Genomic DNA, 19,522 nt, shown 5'->3' on the forward strand with positions numbered 1-19,522 from the left:
ATTTCCAAACTACAGAAAAACAGACAAGAGTAATTGCTCATAATTCTGCAGTCATCATTAGCACCAGAAGTTCAACTACCCCAACATAAAAACATACTAAGAGTCTCGAGCTACCAATCATTACACTCAAGTCCTCAAATTCTCATTATCAGGAAATACACTAGTCACTTTTACAGCATTATATTCATACCCTTCATGCATCCCACTGCAATTAACTGCCTAGATGAGAACTGGTATCAAAAATAGTTTTGGCCATACTTTCTTAAATTTCATTTTAAGAATACCAAATCGGTTCCTCTGCTTGTCAACAGCAGCAAGTCAACCTAAGTGCATTTCAGTACATCTGCACCCTCCCACACCCAGATCCCAAACAACCGCAAAAGCACACACCAAACAAAGCCCTAGGCACAGTATTTCCTAAACAAGTCCTCAACTCTTAGAATGCATGAAGGCAATAGAGAGGAAAAAAATTTGTACTGTGTTGTGTCATAGTGTGATTATTCTGCATTAGGAAGAAAAGTGTCGCATCCTGCAACTGGTAACTGGTTGCACCATATACATTTTGCCAGTTCTCACCTCACATTCCTTGTTTAAACAGACCATCCAGCCACCTTAGCACTGCCCAGGAAAACAAAACCACACATATGTTGCTGAATCGAGACATAGAAAAAGACCACATTAAAAAGACCACATTAATTTTACCTCCTGAATCCTATTGCAACTTGATAATCCACCTATAAAACATTTTATTTCAAACCAATTAATTCTTAAAACTTAAACCTGATCACATTACGCTGTTGGGAATGAGAAAAAAGGCAGAACCTAGTAAGATCCACTTATATGTAGAGTGACCATGGCAGCTTTTGTTCCTCCATGCACTGGGAATTGCTCTCAATCTTGAAGCATCAATCTTGAAGCATGGATAATCTCCCAGCATATTTTGCAGCACCAGAGTAAAAAGAACTGCCAGAATCCAGCAGAATAGAACTGCTACTGGACAGAGCTTTAGCCAGGTACAGATTTGTCCAGAAAAGTAGCAGCTCCATTTATTTTCTAGGTGCAGATTTGTCCAGAAAAGTATCAACAACTTCATTTTTTTTTCTACATCTGTCACTAGCTAGAGGGGTAATTCTGGGGCCCAGTGTCAGACTGACTGTAGCTTAAGGAGCCTGAAAGAAGGCATACAGTGCTGATTTGGATGAAAGTGTCAGGATGCAAGCTTTTTAAACGTGACTGGGGAAAAATTTCATACCAGAATGCAACAGTCCATAAATAACACGGATGCAGGTGTTTCACCTGAGGTTTTACAACTGCAACCAGTTACTATGGGAAGACTGGTAACAGGTACCATATATATCAGGGACAGAATTTCAGGGCCTCTAACTCTGTGTCTCCTTATTTAGAATTATATTAGAGCAAGCATGCGGCTGCTGCACAAGACAGCAAGTAGTGCAGTAATTCATTGGAGGCAACTATTTACCCATTTAGGCTTCCGTGCGCCCAAGCCTGAGTACCGATTTGGACGGATCTAGCGAAAAGCAACTCCAGCTGCTTTGCGGCGTGTGTACTAGGGTGAGGACTCCTGCTCTCGCAGGATTGTCCAGGCGCCCGGCTCCGCTCCCTGCTCCGCAGGTCTCGTACCTCCCGGCTTCCGCTTTGGGAACGCGGCGAGTTGGGGCGCAGGGCAGCACCCCGGCGGGGACTGCGGTTCTAAAAACAGTGCAACTGCACGTGATGGGAATAGCCAAGGCGGCGGAAGGAATGGCACCGCTGCCCTGCGCCGGGAGAGCTCGGAAAAGGTAAAAATCTACGGCAAGCCCGCCCGAGGCACTTACCATCTTACAGTCATCCAGGGTTCTCTGGGTCTGATAGGCACTATCGGAGCCGCTGCCCCGGCGCTCGCTGTCGCGGCCGTGCGGCGAGGTCCTGCTGCCCTGGAAGATGGAGGCGGCGGAGCGGGGGCGCTTCCTGCGCCCGCTCGGTGCAGCGCTCATGCACACGCATCCGCCGCGCGGAGCCGCCCGCGGGCGCGGGCAGCGCCTTCCCCGCCGCCGCCGCCGCCCCGGGCACGGGCACGGGCGCGGGCCCGCGCCGCTCGTCGCCTCGGCCGGGCCGGAGCCGCGCCGCTCACGGCAGCGAGCGCGGCTGCTGCGGGCGATAGCCTGGCGGCTGCGGGAGAGCCCGGAGAGCGCCCTGCAGCATCGCCTCCGCTACCGCGGGGAGAGGCGGAGGGGCTGGCGCCTGCCCTCCTTCGGCAGCATGTCAGTTCCCGCGGAACCGCCCCGCCGGTGGCATGCTCCGCCGTCCTCCTCCGTGCAGCCGGCGGGGGGAGGTGGGGGAGCGCTGGGGAAGAGCTCCCATGCAGCGCCCAGCGCTCCCGGCGGGGCCCGGCACACGGCGCGCACGGCGTCCCCGCCGGGAGCGGCGCGGCCCGCAGCGGCTGGGCCGGCAGCAGCACCGCCCCGGGGCGGGAGCGCAGCGCCGCGAGGGGCCGCGCCGCGAGGGGCCGGGAGCCGCCCCGCTGGCAGCCCAAATCAAATGGAGTCTAATGCTCCCAGCGAGGGACGCGGGGGTGGTTGAGGATCTGGAGGGGAAGCCTTAGGTGGAGCAGCTGAGGGCACTGCTTTGTTCAGCCTGGAGAAGACACTGAGGAGAGACCTCGTTGTGGTCTTCAGCATCCTCCTGAGGGGAAGCAAAGGGGCATGTACCAATCCCGTCACTCTCACAGCCAGTGCCAGGACTTGAGGAAATGGCATGAAACTGAGTCAGGGGAAGTTTATGCTGGTTATCAGAAAATTTATCACCCAAAGGGTGGTGAACACTGGAACAGGCTGCTAGGGAAGTGTCACAGCACCAAGCCTGACAGAGTTCAATAAGTGTTTGGGAAAACTTCCCCATTCATATGGTGGGATTATTGAGGTGTTCTGCACAGGACCAGGAGCGGATTCAGTGGTCCTGAGAGGTTCCTTTCAACTCAGCATGTTCTATGACACTATGACTTACTTTCTGTCTGTAAAAAAAAAAAAAAAAAAAATCATATTTTGGGGCTCTAACAAAAAGTTTGGTGTTTGTGATAAAACAAGATTGTATTTCTTAATTGTAAGAAAGATTAAATAATAACTGAGTGGGGAAACTCCTCTGTGCACCACCAGCACAGTGCAGCTGCAGTTCACCAGGCTGATGCTCACACATGGTGCCGTGGGCACCAGCCCCTCCAATGCAGAGGGCTGTGGGGCTGTGCCTGTTCTGTGTCTGTAGCTCCCTTCCCCAGCGGCTCTTGGGGCCTGCACTGCTTCAGCATGAGCTATGGCCTGAGCCGGCTTCAGATTCTGCTGGTCCTGTTCCTTTGTGTACCCACTGAGCTATGGCTGTTTATCTCCCTTCGGGTATAACTGTATCTATTCAGGCCGCTGAATAAGAGCTTTTTTGTGTTTCAGTAATGTTCTTGAATGCAAAGCAACATCAAACACATCACACATAGAAACCTTGTCTTGCCAGGAAGCTTGAATATGCCATCAATGGCACTCTGGCAGCTTGAGAAACTCTTTTCAGGCTGTACTGAACATTACTGTAACACAGACAATCTAATATCCACTTTAATCTGGATATGGCCTATGAATCTACTTTGAAACTCTAGACTTTTCCTGCTATTTTCACAAAAATGTTAGCTACTGGATATGTGGTTGTATGGATGCATTTACAGCACTTGCAAGCACTGTCATCACATTAGTTAAAGCTAAACTGACCTTGCAATTCTAACTTTACCTTTGTAAACATATTACTAGATTTTCAGCATTCCATGCAGAAAAACTTGCAGTTTGCTAGTCCTATTTTAAGGACATCACTTTTTTTTTTTTTTTTAAAGTTAATTTAATTCTTTTATAGGAAGTAAATGCATAAGGTTATGCTTTGGGCCAGGACATGATACTGCTACAATACAGAGAAAAGACATTTCCTAATGACAAGAAAAATACTTTTAATATTGATAAAAAGCAAAATTAATACATCCTCTCCTCACATCTATGTAGGTAAAGGGAAAAATCTGTATTTGTAAAGGGAAATAAGTATATCTATATTTGTATACATCTGTATTTGTAAAGGGAAATAAACAAAATATAACACTATGCTATACCAGTGCTAGTGTTTTATTTGTTGCTTAAGGATCATTTTAGTCTAATGTCGTAGTCATTTTTCAGTCTATTTCGAGTCTTATTAAGAGCTACTGCAATAGCAGTAATGAAATAATGCTAATACTAAACTCAACAACAATAACAATGAATCTGTCAAAGAGTGCAGCATGTTTGCTTTTACGTTACCTGTCTTGGCTGAAGCTCTGGTCCCTTGAAATCAGCACCAAAGTCCCACTGGCTTTTAAGAAAGATTGTAATTTAGTTCCTGGTGATATATCTGCCCTATATAAAGCTGAGTCACAGCTGAATTTTGTCCATCAGCCAACAGGTGCCTGGAGTGACAGGTATCAACTCGGTCTGGGACGCATAAGAAACTATGATTCTTGTAGGCATCCCAGGAATGGCGATGGGGGAAACAGCTCCAAGCTAAGCCACCAAAGGCTGTTGCAGGGTGAGCAGTGGAGGCAACAAGACTTGAAAACAACAAGGTTTGAAAAGATATATCACCAGGAAACAAATTCAATCTCTTGAAAACAGATGTATGTTTGTTGAAAACTTTCCTGAAGAGACATAATTCTTTCTTCTTGTCTGAGCTAGTGTTTCTGTCAATTTTTCCTTATTCTAGTTTCACCTCCTGATGTTTAATGGATTGCAGGAAGCAGGGGCTTGTTACTACCTCCTATGGCATCCTCTCAAGGCCACAGGCAGGTGACCTTGAAATAAGTTCAGAAAGTACATGGCCTATTACAGTCAGATTATTTGCAGCTCTATAACTCATAATGAACCAAAAGTCTATATGTGGGCTTTCCTCTGCCTAGCCAGAATACTAATTCTAAAAAATCAACTGAGATGAACTTTTTTTTTTAACTTGTGGGTTTCTCTTGTTCCGTTTTGTTGTAATCTTTGTCTGTCCATTTATTGCTCTGGTAGTTAGCTTTTCATGATATTTCTCAAGGGTGTGTAGAATGTAATGGACTAGATAAGTTATGAAAGAGAGAATAATTTTCCAGGAAATGTGAAGAGAAGTCCGTGTAGGGAAAAAAAAAAGAGGAAGAGATATGTAAAATTTAGGAATTTAGGAAAAAAGGCCATTTCTCTAGATACAGAGGAAAGCAAGAAGCAGGTATTGAACAAAAAAAGAAAGTATTTTTGCATAATCTTCATAAGACAGAAAAATAAACTATAAGTTTTAAAGTTAAATTGAAAATGAAAACAAAAAATATAGACTTTTCTACATTTCTATAAAATATATATTTTAAAGAAATTGAAGTGACCGTCTTTCTAAAGACAGATTTAAATAAAGATTTAAAACAGCACACAGATTCATACCTTGTAAATGTGGGGTAAGATCAGTGTCTGGAGATAAGCACTTGATTTTTGTACCCGGCTTCCTGTGTAGTAAAATTGTTTAACTATCATGAATAGCAATGTATTAATGCATTAAAAACAATGTAATAATGCATTTGAAAATCACAATTTTAATGGCCATTCCTTTTTTATAAATCGTTTTATAAGACTGGGAAGTTAGAGAAAGAGTGATTGTTCCATACTGATTCCATAGTCTTTCATGTATCCAAAGTGTCATGTATCCATACTGATTCCATAAAGACTTTCATGTATCCTGACTTCAGAGGTCCTCCAGCAGAGACAGCTCCCAGCACCCTTCCTCTTCAGCCTGTGCTCAGTGCAACATTTACCAAGTCAAATTATTTTGTCGCAAAGATTACATACATTAGTGTATATTCAGTATGTACCAGTTTAATAGCAAGATATATAAAAATATAATACTCAGTTTCTTTAGAAGTCAGTGGTTTTGACTGCAGGTGCATTTTGAATCTAAATCAAATTTCCATAGATACCCTTTGAATCAAAGAAATATATTTGTGTTGAGAAATTTATAGCCAGTCAATTCCACAAACACAGGCAGTCTATCAGTTAAACTTTTGAAGAAGACAGGAACGCTTTCCAAAGCTCTGTAGTCTTAAAAGTCCCAGTAATTTCTAAGTTCATTTAGGAAGCTAATCTCCATGAAGTGTATTAGGAGTGGAGAAGCTGAGGAAAAGGCTTACTTTGCTTGCTGTCAAATTTAAAAAAAATGTCATCACTAGAGAGACTGTAGCTGTCAGCCCAGTACAGGCATATTACTCTTGGTTAGGAATGCATGAAACAACATGCTTAAGCTAGCAAAAATGTAAAAATGGCTAAGTATGCTTTACTTGCCTTCTCTATGTTGCAAAAGATTGTTTGTAATATTTAAGTTATGGCTTGAGGATTCTAGAAATTATTATGGTTAAGATATTTGGCACTTAATAACTATTGCATTCTTTTAAACCAGAGAACGAAGGAAGTCCTAAATCAGATAATCCAGGATATGTCCCCACCTTCTCTAGTTCTTTACCACATATATTTACAATATGAATTTACACAGAAATATCTGTGTGAATGCTCAGAAAGCTAGCCAACTAATTTTTTCAAATTTATGTGCATTTGCCCAGCACAAGATAGGATTTAATGGCAAGGAGGTCTAAGAAAATGGCCCATAGAACCAGATGCCTCTTGCTTTCACCTCTATATTTTTTTTAAACACAGTATCATTAATTACATAATGTTAAAGCCATCAGCACTTCTGTTATTAAGAGGGGAAAAAGCCTTCTTTAAAAACCCAAACATTAGCACAGAAAATCTTCAACTACAGAAATGAATAATTATTTCTGAAATGAACAAGGTTAAGATGAGTTTCTCATTATGAAAGTATGAACATGAATTATTTACTTTTAGTTCTAGTGTAGTCAATGCAATAGAGAATGACTATAGATAGTGTAGACAATGCAATAAATTAATACAATTTTGCCTATTACCTAATTTTTTTATTATCATAGAAAGTCTGACATAAAGCCACCCAAGAAATGGAAGATAATAGAGACCACTGATTAATCTTCCTGTTAAAGTCTGTAAAAAAACCCAAGAAAAAATATCTTTAGTGTTATAAAACACAAAGCCCAAAATTATTAAAAGATATGTGTAAGAACTAACAATTAAAAACTAAGTTTAATGATATTATTAAAATTCCTTAAGAGTCACAACTCTCATGACAATTTAATAAAAGACTGCAGAAGAAAATATTTTAATAAAGTCTTACAATGAATATGTACATTATTAATCGACTGGTGAAGATTAAACTCAAAGTAAAAGATTACTGTTATTAAAGAAGAATAGGAAGAGCTATGAAAAAGAAAACACAATGGATTTGTGATGAGCTATTAGAGAGAAACTAAAAGAATAGAGCTTTAGGCAAATGGATGTTTAAGTAATTAAAGTCTTTAGATGTATCAGGACTCTTCTACTTATGAAATGCCACGTTTGGCATATAGCGGTCTAGAGAGTGTTTGATGAATGCAATAAGAGAAATATGTGAGGTTTCTGTTTTTTATATTAAACGTATAAACTGCAGTAATTTATGCATTCAGGGAACACATACTTAATTCTAGAAAACAAGTATGGTCTTTCAAGAATCCGAGAGTATGAATACCAGACCCTAGTACTTTTCATCTTGCTTATGTCTACAGGAAAAAGGCCTGGATCAATACAGAGGCCCTCTACTGCATCTTCAGAAACATTATAAAAAGTACTGTATTTTATAAATGTGGAGAGATGGCAAATTTTGCACTCATTGTCATGTCCATGGCTGTTCTGTAGTGTGACTAAAAATAAAAGGCCTATAAAAAATCTCTGGTTTATTCAGTTTAAGAAATGGTTTTGTCACTGTCTGTACTGCCTCCTGGTCACGCAGTCCCAGAGCTAAGGAATGGAACAGCACACAGCATAAACTATGCCAACAAGAGGAATCTTACTGGTAGGCTATGTGTTTACATTTTAAAAATAAATAGTATTTTTATAAACTTTTTACTGCTGTCTTTCAAGATTTTTAGAAGCAGAAGTCAAATAACAATTAAAAAAGGATGAATATATTCAGATAACAAAGGCAAGTCAAGGATAGTAAAACTTGCTACTATATCTAATGCAAATATAGCACAAGAATTGTGCTGTTACAAGGAATAATGCAAATGTATGTATGTCTCAGACCAAGTGACCTAATGAAGCTTTGAACGCTTAATCAGACTGGACACTCAGGCTTAATAATTTTAACAAATTTCTATTTGTGTTATTCAAAGATGAGAATACAACTTAAAATAAGTAAACTCATTGGAAGCAGCAGTGCTCTGAAACCTCTTCTACTTGCCCTCCAAATTTGGCCTTGTGAAACAGTCTTTATGGTCTAGTTTGTATCTCTACTCCTGCGCTCTCCCTGATAACTATTCACTAGCTACATGTTCAAGATCTTGTAGCCCTACAAACATATTATATCAATTTCTGTTACTCGGTATGTTACCTGATTGGAAGAGATTTTTGAATGATCATTACTCGACTTCAGAATTAATGTGTTATTGAAATGAACAGAAATGGATCACATCCTGTTAAGAACTGGATTATTACACTGTAAGTTAAATACCCATTTGAAAGATGTATTTCAATAACCATATTTTAATAATTTCTTTAAATGAATGCTTAGATCTCATGGGAAATGATATTGTTTCCATGTAAGTGTGATTACAGTACACCACCATGACTTAATCTACTTTTGGTACATGGTAAGTACAGCATAGTTCATTTTTACATGAAAAAGCAGTTTGGATTGAATCAAATACCCAGTGGTGATTCCAGGGAGGAAATCTGAGCTCTTACTCTGTCTTACAAGATTTTTGGCCTTGTTGCACTAAGGAACTGCCCTGAAATCAAGACATTCTTCATAGAAATACATATTGCCAAAAGCGTTTTTTGTACTTGTCCTTAATGAGTCATCAACCTTTTTCATTGAGCTCATCAACCTGCAGAATTGACATTTTTTAATTCATGGGTAAAATTTTCAACAGGCAGAGCAAAACCTGTAATTGTTCTTGATGAACAATGTGTATTTCCAAGAATCTGGCTGAGCATTGTGACAGACAAGGACAGTAATGAGGACCTTTTTTTCTTGTTTGCCTAACTTTTAAATATTACTATATTCTTTCAAAAATCTAGAAAATTTTTGAGGGACAATGGTGGTGTTAACTGGTGTTATTCCAATGACATACACTTGAAGCAGGGAGAATTTTAAGGAAAACTAGAGCTGAATAAATTAGGGAATTTCAGAAAAATAGAATATGAAAATGAAATAAAATTTAAAAAAACCCAACCCCAGCCAGCCAAACAAAACTCCCAAACCAATAACAACAAAAAACCCCACCCAATCCAAAACAAACAACCCAAACCATACATATCATCCATGTGAAAGCAGATGAAAGATTCCCTCTAAGCCCCCTCTCCACATTATATTAGTATGGTGGAATGGTGGCTTCCCAGAAAATACTCTCCAGAATTTCCAGTTTTGTTGCATCATTATATGCGCAATTCCCCAGCCTTTACTCAGGAATATTGCTTTAATTTTATCCCTTTACCTGTGTAGAAAGGTTGGTAATCATTATTGTGGTGTGCTGATTTGTTGGTGTGGGCTTCTGGATTTACCTTGTTGGTTGGTTATTGAGGTGTGGAGAAATTCATAAGGAGAAAAGTGTCATTCTGTTTGTGGTGGCAGGTGCATTGCTTGGAAACTGAGAAACATGTGGATGAAGGCTCTGCCTGGCAATCTCCTTCTACTAAAATTCTTCCTCCTCCTTTCTTCTTTGCAGGTGAAACAAGAAGAACCCTTTCTAATAATTCTTCATTGAGCTTTGTATGATAATGATAAAGAATCAAAGTTAAACACAAATATGAATTCAGAAGAGATAGGGTTTAGGGAGACATACTCACTAAGACCAATGTTTCTGACAATGTATTTCAAAGGAGAAAAAAGAAAAAGCAAAGCATCTTAAGCTTTCATGAATCTTCCTTAGACTGTGAAAAGGACAAAGCATGTGGGAGGACCTGAAGGGATTCAGAAACATTTAGCACATGCTTTCCTTGAAATTTGTTTTTAAAATCCTGAATGAGCCTGTTCTGCTCTCAGCAAAAAGCTTAAGATCTCAGAATGTATGACTATTTTTCTAAAAAATATAGGACTGAATTACTGTGTAGAGGCAAAGAATTAAGTGTTTGGTTCCAATGTTACTTTATGGACTTGCATTTTCTTTTTTTTTTTGTATTTTTTTCAGTTCTTTTAAACTTGGTCCTGTTGTTTCTTTGCTTTATGTTCTTTACAGTTTATGTCATATATTTTTAATTGGCTCATTCTCATCTTCTGTTTTTTCTTGTAGTTTTACATTATCCTTCTTTGAAATGTTTTATATTTAATTTTTCTGGTTTTGTTTTTCACTCATTTCTCTGTTGTCCATACTCACCTTTGTTTTTTCTGTGTGATCAAAGAAGAGTTTTGTATTTTGTTCTTTTAAATAACAAGTGAAACTATAGCTGTAAGGTTAGCATGTCACACCTCCAAATATGAGCAAAATTCAAAGCTTACCCTAGAGAGGCCAAAACTTATGATGAGAGGAAGATTTATTATACAAATTAACTTTAAAAATTACGTTAAAAATTCACATATAGACCCAGTACACTGTATGACAGACTTATAGGGCCAGAACCCTAGTCCTGTGTTTGTCTACCACATGTAACCACAGAGGACTGGAGAAATCCAGTGAAATACATATAGGATATATATAGAATATAGATTAATATTTGCCTATATATTTTTTCTTCACCTTGTCTCTGGGGAGAGCTACAGTTGAGAGTTCAAACAACAGCTCCATATGTAATCAGTGGGTTACTCTTAACACGGGGCTAGTGTGAGTGGAGGTCAGCAGATACCTGCTGAGAGTCCAGCTCTCAGTGTTCAGTGTTTTCTATGTTCCCCAGATGGTGGTATTGGGAATATACTTGTTAATTTAGATGGCACAAATGTGAAAGGACAGCTGCTGGAACTCAGTTGAGAATTTATTGTGATCCTGACAAGCTGAAGGCACAATCTTTTAAAAAGTTGTGAAATCTTGTAAGGAAATGTGTAAGTTACTGCACTTTGGTAGAAGTTATCCATCATGGTATAGGTAAAGCCCTGAAGAAAAAGAGCAAATTCATATTTTGCCTGTAACTTTTTTCTATTTTACCTTCCCTTTCTATTTACAGAACACCTGCTATTGACATTGGAAAGAGAATGTAGTATTCTAAATATTGTTCATCTGTTTTGTTTGTAAATATTTTCAGTTATTTTGAGGAAATGCCAAGTGAAATCTTTACCAAAACATCAGTCAAAAGGATGCTACAAGTATAGATAAACAGCATGAAGTGTTTGACAAATAGCCCTGGTGGGTCATTGTTGTTTTTTTGTTGTAACATTGTTGTTGCAATAACAACATTGTTGTTGTTTTTCTTGTAGACTTGCAATAGATATAAAAGCTTTGATTTCTTTTTTTTTGTGCAGGGCCAGGAGTTGGACTCGGTTGTACTGATGGATCCTAACCAACTCAGCATATTCTATGATTCTGTGAATACTGGACCACAAAGCAGCTCCATATTCTTGGATGTAGAGTTTTATGAGATCTGCATCTTGACTTCACATCTGAGCATGAATTTAGGTGGTGGGAAGCTGTAAGTACTCTCTGCTATATTCTATATTATTCTAGTTGTGATTAACTATACTGTGTTAACATTGTAGTCCTGGAATTCTCCTGCTTTTTTAAAATGCAGTTTACATTTATTTTTAGCAGGAATTTTTGAATTAGTTTACCTGTCTCTCTTGGAATGAGATTTATACTTTCTCCTAATACAACTTTACTTCAGTAAACTTGGACCACAGAGGAATGTAGTCTACTTTTTATGTATTAGTTTCAGTCTAATTCGTAATGGAACATTACTCTAGTGGATCTATTAATTGACAACCCTTAAAAGCCATAGAATCATAGAATATCTTTAGCTGGAAGGGACCCACAAGGTCTCATAATGATTGGATTCATGATCACTGAGTACAATTCCTGACCCTACACAAGACAATCCCAAAAATCACACCTTTTGTGATCATGCCTGAGAGCTTTGTCCAAATGCTTAAGTTCTGGCAGGTTTGTGGATGTGACCACTTCCTTGAGGAGCCTGTTCCACTGCTTGAATATCCCTGGATGAAGAACCTTTTCCTGATATCTAACCTGAACCTCCCCTGACACAACTTGATAGCATTCCCTCATGTCCTGTCACTGTTCACCTCATAACAGAGGTCAGTGTCTGCCCCTCCTCTTCCCCTCATGAGGAAGTTGCAGACAGCAGTGAGATCTCCCCTCAGTCTCCTCCAGGCTGAACAGACCAAGTGACCTCAGCCTCTCCTCACACAGCTTCCCCTCGAGGCCCTTCACTGCCTCCACGCCCTCACTGGACACTCTCCAGTACCGTCCTTATCCTGCAGCACCCAGAACTGCCCCCAGCACTCGAGGTGAGGCTGCCCCAGGGCAGAGCAGAGCAGAGCAGGATAATCCCTCCCTTGCCCGGCTGGCGATGCTGTCCCTGATGCCCACAGGACAAGGGTGGCCCTCCTGGCTGCCAGGGCACTGCTGGCCCATGTTCAACTTGGCATGGACCAGAACCCCAAGGCCCTTTCCATGGCACTGCTGTCCAGCCTCTCATTCCCCAGGCTGTCTGTACATCCAGGGCTGCCCCATTCCAGGTGCAAAACCTGGTCCATGTCCTTGGTAAACTTCATATAGTTTGTGATTGCCCAGCCAACGTCACATCATCAAATTTAGTCTTAAGCTCAACTATGAAAATGAGATTTAGATATCCTGCAATTTATGCAGTTTGATTCTAAAATATTACTTTATTGGCATAATATAGCATTACAGTAAAACTTTGAGATCTTAAACTTGCAGAAATGTTTCTGTTGTTTACCACAGGTGAATTTGTTTTGAACATTTAACTGAGAGAATAGTTAAGAAAATTGTTCAGGAAATGCTTGTTGGTGAGGATGATTCCAAAAATGAATTTAAGCACCAAGCTACAATCTGTTAATTTGATGTATGTGACTATGAGTTGTTTTCATATATTCTCAAGTTCTTTCTAAATTCTTCAATCTTCTCTATAGAAGTCATTAGCGTAATTAGAATCCTTTTATCTTCCTGTTGAATAGGAAGCATGAAACAAACAAAAAAATGGGTGATTTTGACTTTTCAAAGCTCATAAGTAAAATTCCACATACTCTTGTAGGTCAGAACTGATTTCTGCATGAGAACAATTTTATTTTTCCCCAAGAGTAACTGGGGAAATACCTTGGGTTTCTCATCCTACAACAGGTCTTCATCACTTCTATTGTCCACTATTACTACCTGCAAATCATGTATATGTGATACAATAAAGGAAATTCTAGACTGGAATTCCCCCTGCTTGGATAAACTTGAGTGATGTATTTTGTGGCTTTGCTGGTTTTGTTAAATTTCTCAAAAGCATAAGCAAAAACTAGATGGCTTCAGAAGTGTAAGGGCAAAACTAATGATGCTTTGTATGGTTATTCAGATTTATGGGACTAAAGAGATAATAGATATTTTTCATGTTCTTGTTTTTCTGCTGAAACTTACAAAACTAATCTGTTTTTTAAAAAAGATTTCTAGAATTAAGGAATGTTTACTGTAAATATGTGTCATAGTGATTTAGTTTGGAGTAGTTCTTCCAAAATATCTGAATAAGAGCAAATCTAGAAGTCAGGTATTTGTAACACAAAAGGAAGCATTAAAATATAGTACTATTAAAAGAAATCTCTGCAGAAATTAGGAATTTAAAATTAGCAAAAAAAAAAAAAAAAGAAATCTTAATGTTTTATCTATCAGTATGCATACTGAAAATATCAGCATGTTAAAGCATTAACTAATCACATAAGCTAACTACTACAGGTTATTATTGAAGTACAATCATATATTGGTGCATAAATGAACACACAGTCTTACAATAATAATTTTTAAATTGGCATATATAGTTCTAGTGTATCATGAGTCCTATAAATTAAATATCTACTTTTCTGTACATTCTCCATGTTTTTTTTTGTTGTTTGTTTTTCTTGTTTTCTTTTTTGTTTTTAACTTTTAAATACCACATACAAGACAGAAATCAAGCACACGGTCTCTGTACAACAAATATTGTCAGAGTTAAGAATAATGCTAAGTTGAAGTACAGCAGTAATGTAATGAGACAAAAGTCTTGGCAAAATCCTAGGTCTGATCTTGAAAGACAGATTTGCACAATTAGTTCCATTACTCAATCAAATAAGAAGCAATTTGAGAATAAATTTCCCACATTTTTATATGCTTGAACTGAATCTGCAGGACAATTATAATTGACAAACATGCTTAAAACCAAAGTGCTACCAAATTATTTAAGAAGTGAAATTATCAACAGATCTTCATATACAATATTTTTTATGGTATTGCTATCTCTAATTGCCTCTTCTTCTTAGCTAAGTACTCTCTTTATACCATTTTTTGATGGAATTATGATTGAGATATGGCTTCTCCATGTTCCCAGGTGTGCAAAATTTTACAAAATCAAACAGCATGTTTTTAAATAAAAATTCACTAACGCAAGATGCTTGCCTAATTTTCTAAGGCTTTTTACTGCACATAAATATGTGTATACATCTTTGTGGTATTGACTCCAACATCACTGTAAAGTGAATGGCTTTTTAATACATATTCAGGATAACCTCAAACCAGAGCTGACTTGGTAGATCTTTCAACAACATAATGTATTATTTAGCCAAATATTTATTGAAGAAAAATCTTACTAGAAATGTCATAATTATCTGTTTCAATTTTGTACATACCCTTTGTTTAAACTGAGCATAACCTGCCAAAGATTTTACAATGTATGTTCTCTTTGCTATCTTCGCTATTTTAGATCCCCTGCTATGAGTTGGAAATCCAGTGAAGAAAACTATTGGAAGTTTTTTTAAAGGTGTTTTACAGATACTGAGCTCTTGATGAAGAGTCTGTAGACTGATCATACAGTCTGTTTGACCTGTGTATAATAAAATTAGTTTTTTATATACTTAAAATATTTCACACAGTTTAATTTAGTTGTGATAATGGTACCAGAAAACTTATGTTACACTTTTGCAAAGGATGATTATTACTTCCCTATAATAAACATTTTGAACATTATTACTAAATAATAGAAATATAAAAATGTAGACACCTTTCAGTTGGTAGTTTCTTAACACAGATATCAGTTACAGACTGCTGGCAAAAAAGGTTACAGCTATCACTTCGAATAATCTTATAATATTGAACATTAATCTTATATTAAGAGCAATGTCTTTTTTGCTTTTGTGAGTCTGACTCTTACACTATTGTTCTGAATGGTTCATTAATTTGATTTATTATTTTTTCCTATTGAGTATTTGTGGATAGGACAACTTCTTAGCTTCCAGATTTCCTCAGGTAGCAGGAATAGGATTTGTGTTCCATCCAGATGCAAACAGGACGTAGAACTGTAGGAGACTCAGGGACTACATTTGAAGGAGAGAAACATCTAACAATTTGTTATTAAGAAATATTTGGCTAATATAAGTTTTGATATGTTTATTATTATTATTATTTATGCTTGTGAAGCAAGTAAAATATGATTGAGTGCTAAATCATGACAATATATTGGATTATAATTTGATGCTTTAATTTCTTCTCCATCAGTTTTAAAATTTGTTGATTTTGTGATACTCCTATCTGTGCTTTTATTTTGATAAATATTCATGCTGCAGAAGATTAAAAAACATAACATGGGTTTTAAAATTCTTCTACTTGCCTTCTAGTAAACTTCACAAATGCAAGTACTATTTTTGAATATTCAAATCAAGTACAGCTATTTGTAGTCACAGTCTTGCTATCTTATTTGCAGGAAAAATGTACATGTTCAATCTGGAAGTTATTTAAGAAGGTAGCTCCAAGCAATTTCAACTCCCTTTTCAAAAGAATAAATTAAAAAAAATACACGAAATCAAAATTGAATACTTTTATTACTGAGGCTTTTAGAACCTTACAATTTAAAGTAATTTTGAAATAGGCATGTGAATGTGTGCTTTTACACAACTGTTATATATGAGAATGTGACTATTTCTCTAAGAGACTTGGGTTTTTTGGTCATCTTTTAATCAGGCAGTGTATTGGGAATTTTAATAAAACAAATGAAGCTATGTAATAGAGAAAACAGAAAATATTTGGGCACCAGTCTATGGGAGCTTCACACACTTTCAGAGTGTAGCTGAGAAAAGGCAGAAAATATCTGACAGCTTTTGAGTACTCGACTCTCTAAGTCCACAGAGCAGCTACATCATGCATATGGTAATAATTCCTCAGATAAAATCCGCTTTACAAGCTTTCCACAGCTGACCATTTGGGGCAAGCACTCCTGCACGCACGTAGAGATGTGTTCTGAAGAGCTATGGAAATGGACTCTTAAGGAGGTTAAACTCTGTTTTGAAATCCCAGTCCCCTTGCAGGGATGTGAATTAGACATACAGAGGCTTTGGATTTAGCACATAAGGCTTTCAAGGAACAAAACCTTTCTGAAAAAATTGCCTCTTTACCTTCACAAAGAATCTGTGGCAGAAATTTTTTGCAGGATATAAGTCTGCTGATACATCCTAGAATTGTCACCATCTATCTCCATTTCTTTGATAGCCTCTCAAAAACTTGTAATAAAAATCCATAAATATCTTCAGAGAGCAAAGATTTACTGCTCTATCTGCTCCAGACACCAATGGCAGAAATTTTATTGTACTGTGTTTTCCATGGTTACAAAAGTTGGAAATAATTTTAAATCATTTCAATGCCAAAAAAGGTTAAATACATTCTTCTTATTTTCATACCAATAAACTATGCCTTTGTCAAGGCAAACTCCCAAGCTTGACATGAAAAAGAAAAAGCTAAAATTTGGAATTTACATACAGGCAGTTTAAGGCAATGAATGAAATCCTTTCAATTGTCAATTGTAAGTCACATAAGTTTAGTCAAAGACAGGGATAAGGGCAGTAGAACAGAACAGCATTTTATTCTGGTAAGGACAGTAGAACAACAACACAGCTGTGGAGAAATAGATAAAGGATGTAACTCGGGCAAACAGAACCCATGCAAAATGCAAGCAGGATGCCAGCTCAGCTCTGCAAGGCTGTCAGAGCACAAGTTTTACAAAAACAATTATATTATGCTTACTCAGAAGTGGGGGTTGACAGTCAGCCACCTGAAAAGGACACCAGACATGGAAGACAGGGCCCAAAGAACCTTAGAAGGACTTCTGATAAGGGGTGTGGCTATATGAACAAAGTGATACAGACACATCAAATAAGCAGGGATGGCTGATAAATTTGTAATCAATGTGCATGGCAAACACTCTTCACCTCATGCTTGGCACACTCAGTTAGAGGAAGGATCTTCTGAGTGACTGGGCTGCAGTAAAGAATGCCTGCTTTCTAGTACTCAAAACTGTGTCAGAAAGTTTCTATCTGGCTGATTTCAGTGTCAACAGACAAACTTTTCAAGAGATGAGGCATTATTCCTTGTCACCTACATTTTTAAACTTAAATGAACAATTTATATGTTATGTTCTAGTACTGGCTACCTTGTATCTTGATCAATTTTCCCTGTACCCAAAAGCGTGTGTATAAAGTGCTGTGTCTCACCTTGAAAGATGCAATGATGCCTCTTATTTAGGATATTGTTTTGCTTCCTAGAAAGGAAATGCAAAACATGGTACATAGTTTTAAAATGTGCTGTACACTGTACAGAGAGAGAAATCACTTAATAGTAGAAGTAATAGCAAGTATGTTTTAATCTCTTCCAGAAGAGGATGGAGAAATCTATAGTTTACCTGACATTCTGTGATAAGTACATGTTACATACATGTTTGATCCAAAGAAGGGTGTGAAAAGCAAAGACAGCTGAAACCATTTTCACAGGTCTAAATTATGTAAGCCAAGTAAATGGTCACATGCTCCTGTGAATGGTGCTTGAAAACACCAAAAAGTCTGTCTCAAAGCAATCATATAAGCTAAAATTTTCTATTTGTAATTTTGGTCAAGTAATTTTTAACCCATATATGTAAATGATTTAAAACTTCTTTTGGCAGTAGATGGCTTTATTTTTAGAAAGGATGAAGCAAATCTGGTCAAAGCCACAAAAGAAACCTGGAAACACTATTAGAATTTTGTAATTGAGAGCTCTAGATAATGGAATATTGAATTAATTCCTGATTAAAGTAGATGTCTCAAGGTTCAGAAGGAAACTGAAGCTCCTAATTTTCCCTCTAAAACTTTTCTTTTGCTGTCTTCCCTTAGGTTCATTGGCTGTGCCTCTTTATCTGTGTGCTGCTGTGTGAATATCTCAATTATTATATTTTTGTCTTTGAGAAGGTAATGAAAAAAATGTAATATTTTTTTCCCCTGCTGTACCTACTCCTGTACCTACCTAGGAGTAGGTACAGCAGAGAAAAAAAGAAAAAAAAAAAAAAGATTACATTTTGATGGATGGTAAAAGTGGTCTTCTTTTCCCTATTGATCCTCTTGCAGCAAGTCATTCTATTCACAGTCTGGGCAAAGCTAACATAATCCACACATTCCTTTAAATGGCACATGAGTACAGTGGGCTAGGGCTCTCTTCTTGACACATAAATACAGGACAAGCCACCTTATTCTCCCTCTCTGAATTCCATACTGGCTCCCTCCTTATTACATCATATTTAAACTCCTTTTCCTGACAGTGAAAATTAAATTACTTTTTTTCACAATTTTCTCTCTCTTCTTTATTGTTGTCATACTTTTTCAACTCACTTTCCTCTAAGAATTGATTATCGTATTCGCTTTATACCATATGTGTACTGTTTTGAGTCTGTGTATCAGCAGTTTTTGAACTTTGAAAAGCTCCTGGGCACTAAATGCTCATGTCCACCCTATAAATCAGACTCAGCATGTACACAGATCTCTAGTGTACTCACTGAATGGTATGTTACTGGTATTTCTGAAGTATCTTCTTTCAAGCTGTGCACTTGCAGTCCAAAATCTTATAACAGGACTGTATATACCTGGCCTGTAAGAAATGCTTAGAAAAAAGCAGTAATAGTTAAAGTTAAGATTAACTTTTAGCTAAAACTCATAGAATGATAGAATGAAATGTTTTGGGCTGGAAGGAACCTTTAAGATCATTTTGTTCTAACCCCCTGCCATGGGCAGGGACACCTTCCATTCGACCAAGTCACACAAAGCTCCATCCAACCTAGTCTTGAACAATTCCAGGGATGAGACATCCCCCATTTCTCTGGGCAATGTGTTCCTGGGCCTTACCACCTGTAGAGTACTTTTTTCCCCATTTAAAACCATTATCCCTTGTCCTGTTACAACAGGCCCT

The 19,522-nt window shown here is 38.0% G+C and overlaps 1 protein-coding gene and 1 long non-coding RNA gene across 2 annotated transcripts in view; one reads left to right on the top strand and one right to left on the bottom strand.

The window, feature by feature from the left end:
• RGS7BP (regulator of G protein signaling 7 binding protein) overlaps nt 1-2,051 on the bottom strand; it is a 34,616-nt gene extending 32,565 nt beyond the window's left edge. Inside the window, exon 1 of the mRNA XM_021534374.3 lies at nt 1,836-2,051. Within this exon, the coding sequence (XP_021390049.1) occupies nt 1,836-1,994 (159 nt within the window). The 5' untranslated portion in view covers nt 1,995-2,051. The remainder of the gene's footprint in view (nt 1-1,835) is intronic.
• On the top strand, nt 1,733-18,468 carry LOC144248383 (uncharacterized). Its single transcript, XR_013341721.1, has 3 exons — nt 1,733-1,799; nt 11,581-11,747; nt 18,457-18,468. It is a non-coding gene; the product is annotated as an uncharacterized LOC144248383 (long non-coding RNA).
• Nucleotides 18,469-19,522: the final 1,054 nt, after the last annotated feature.

The sequence above is a fragment of the Lonchura striata genome, chromosome Z, assembly GCF_046129695.1.
Source record: "Lonchura striata isolate bLonStr1 chromosome Z, bLonStr1.mat, whole genome shotgun sequence".
Lineage (NCBI taxonomy): Eukaryota > Metazoa > Chordata > Aves > Passeriformes > Estrildidae > Lonchura > Lonchura striata.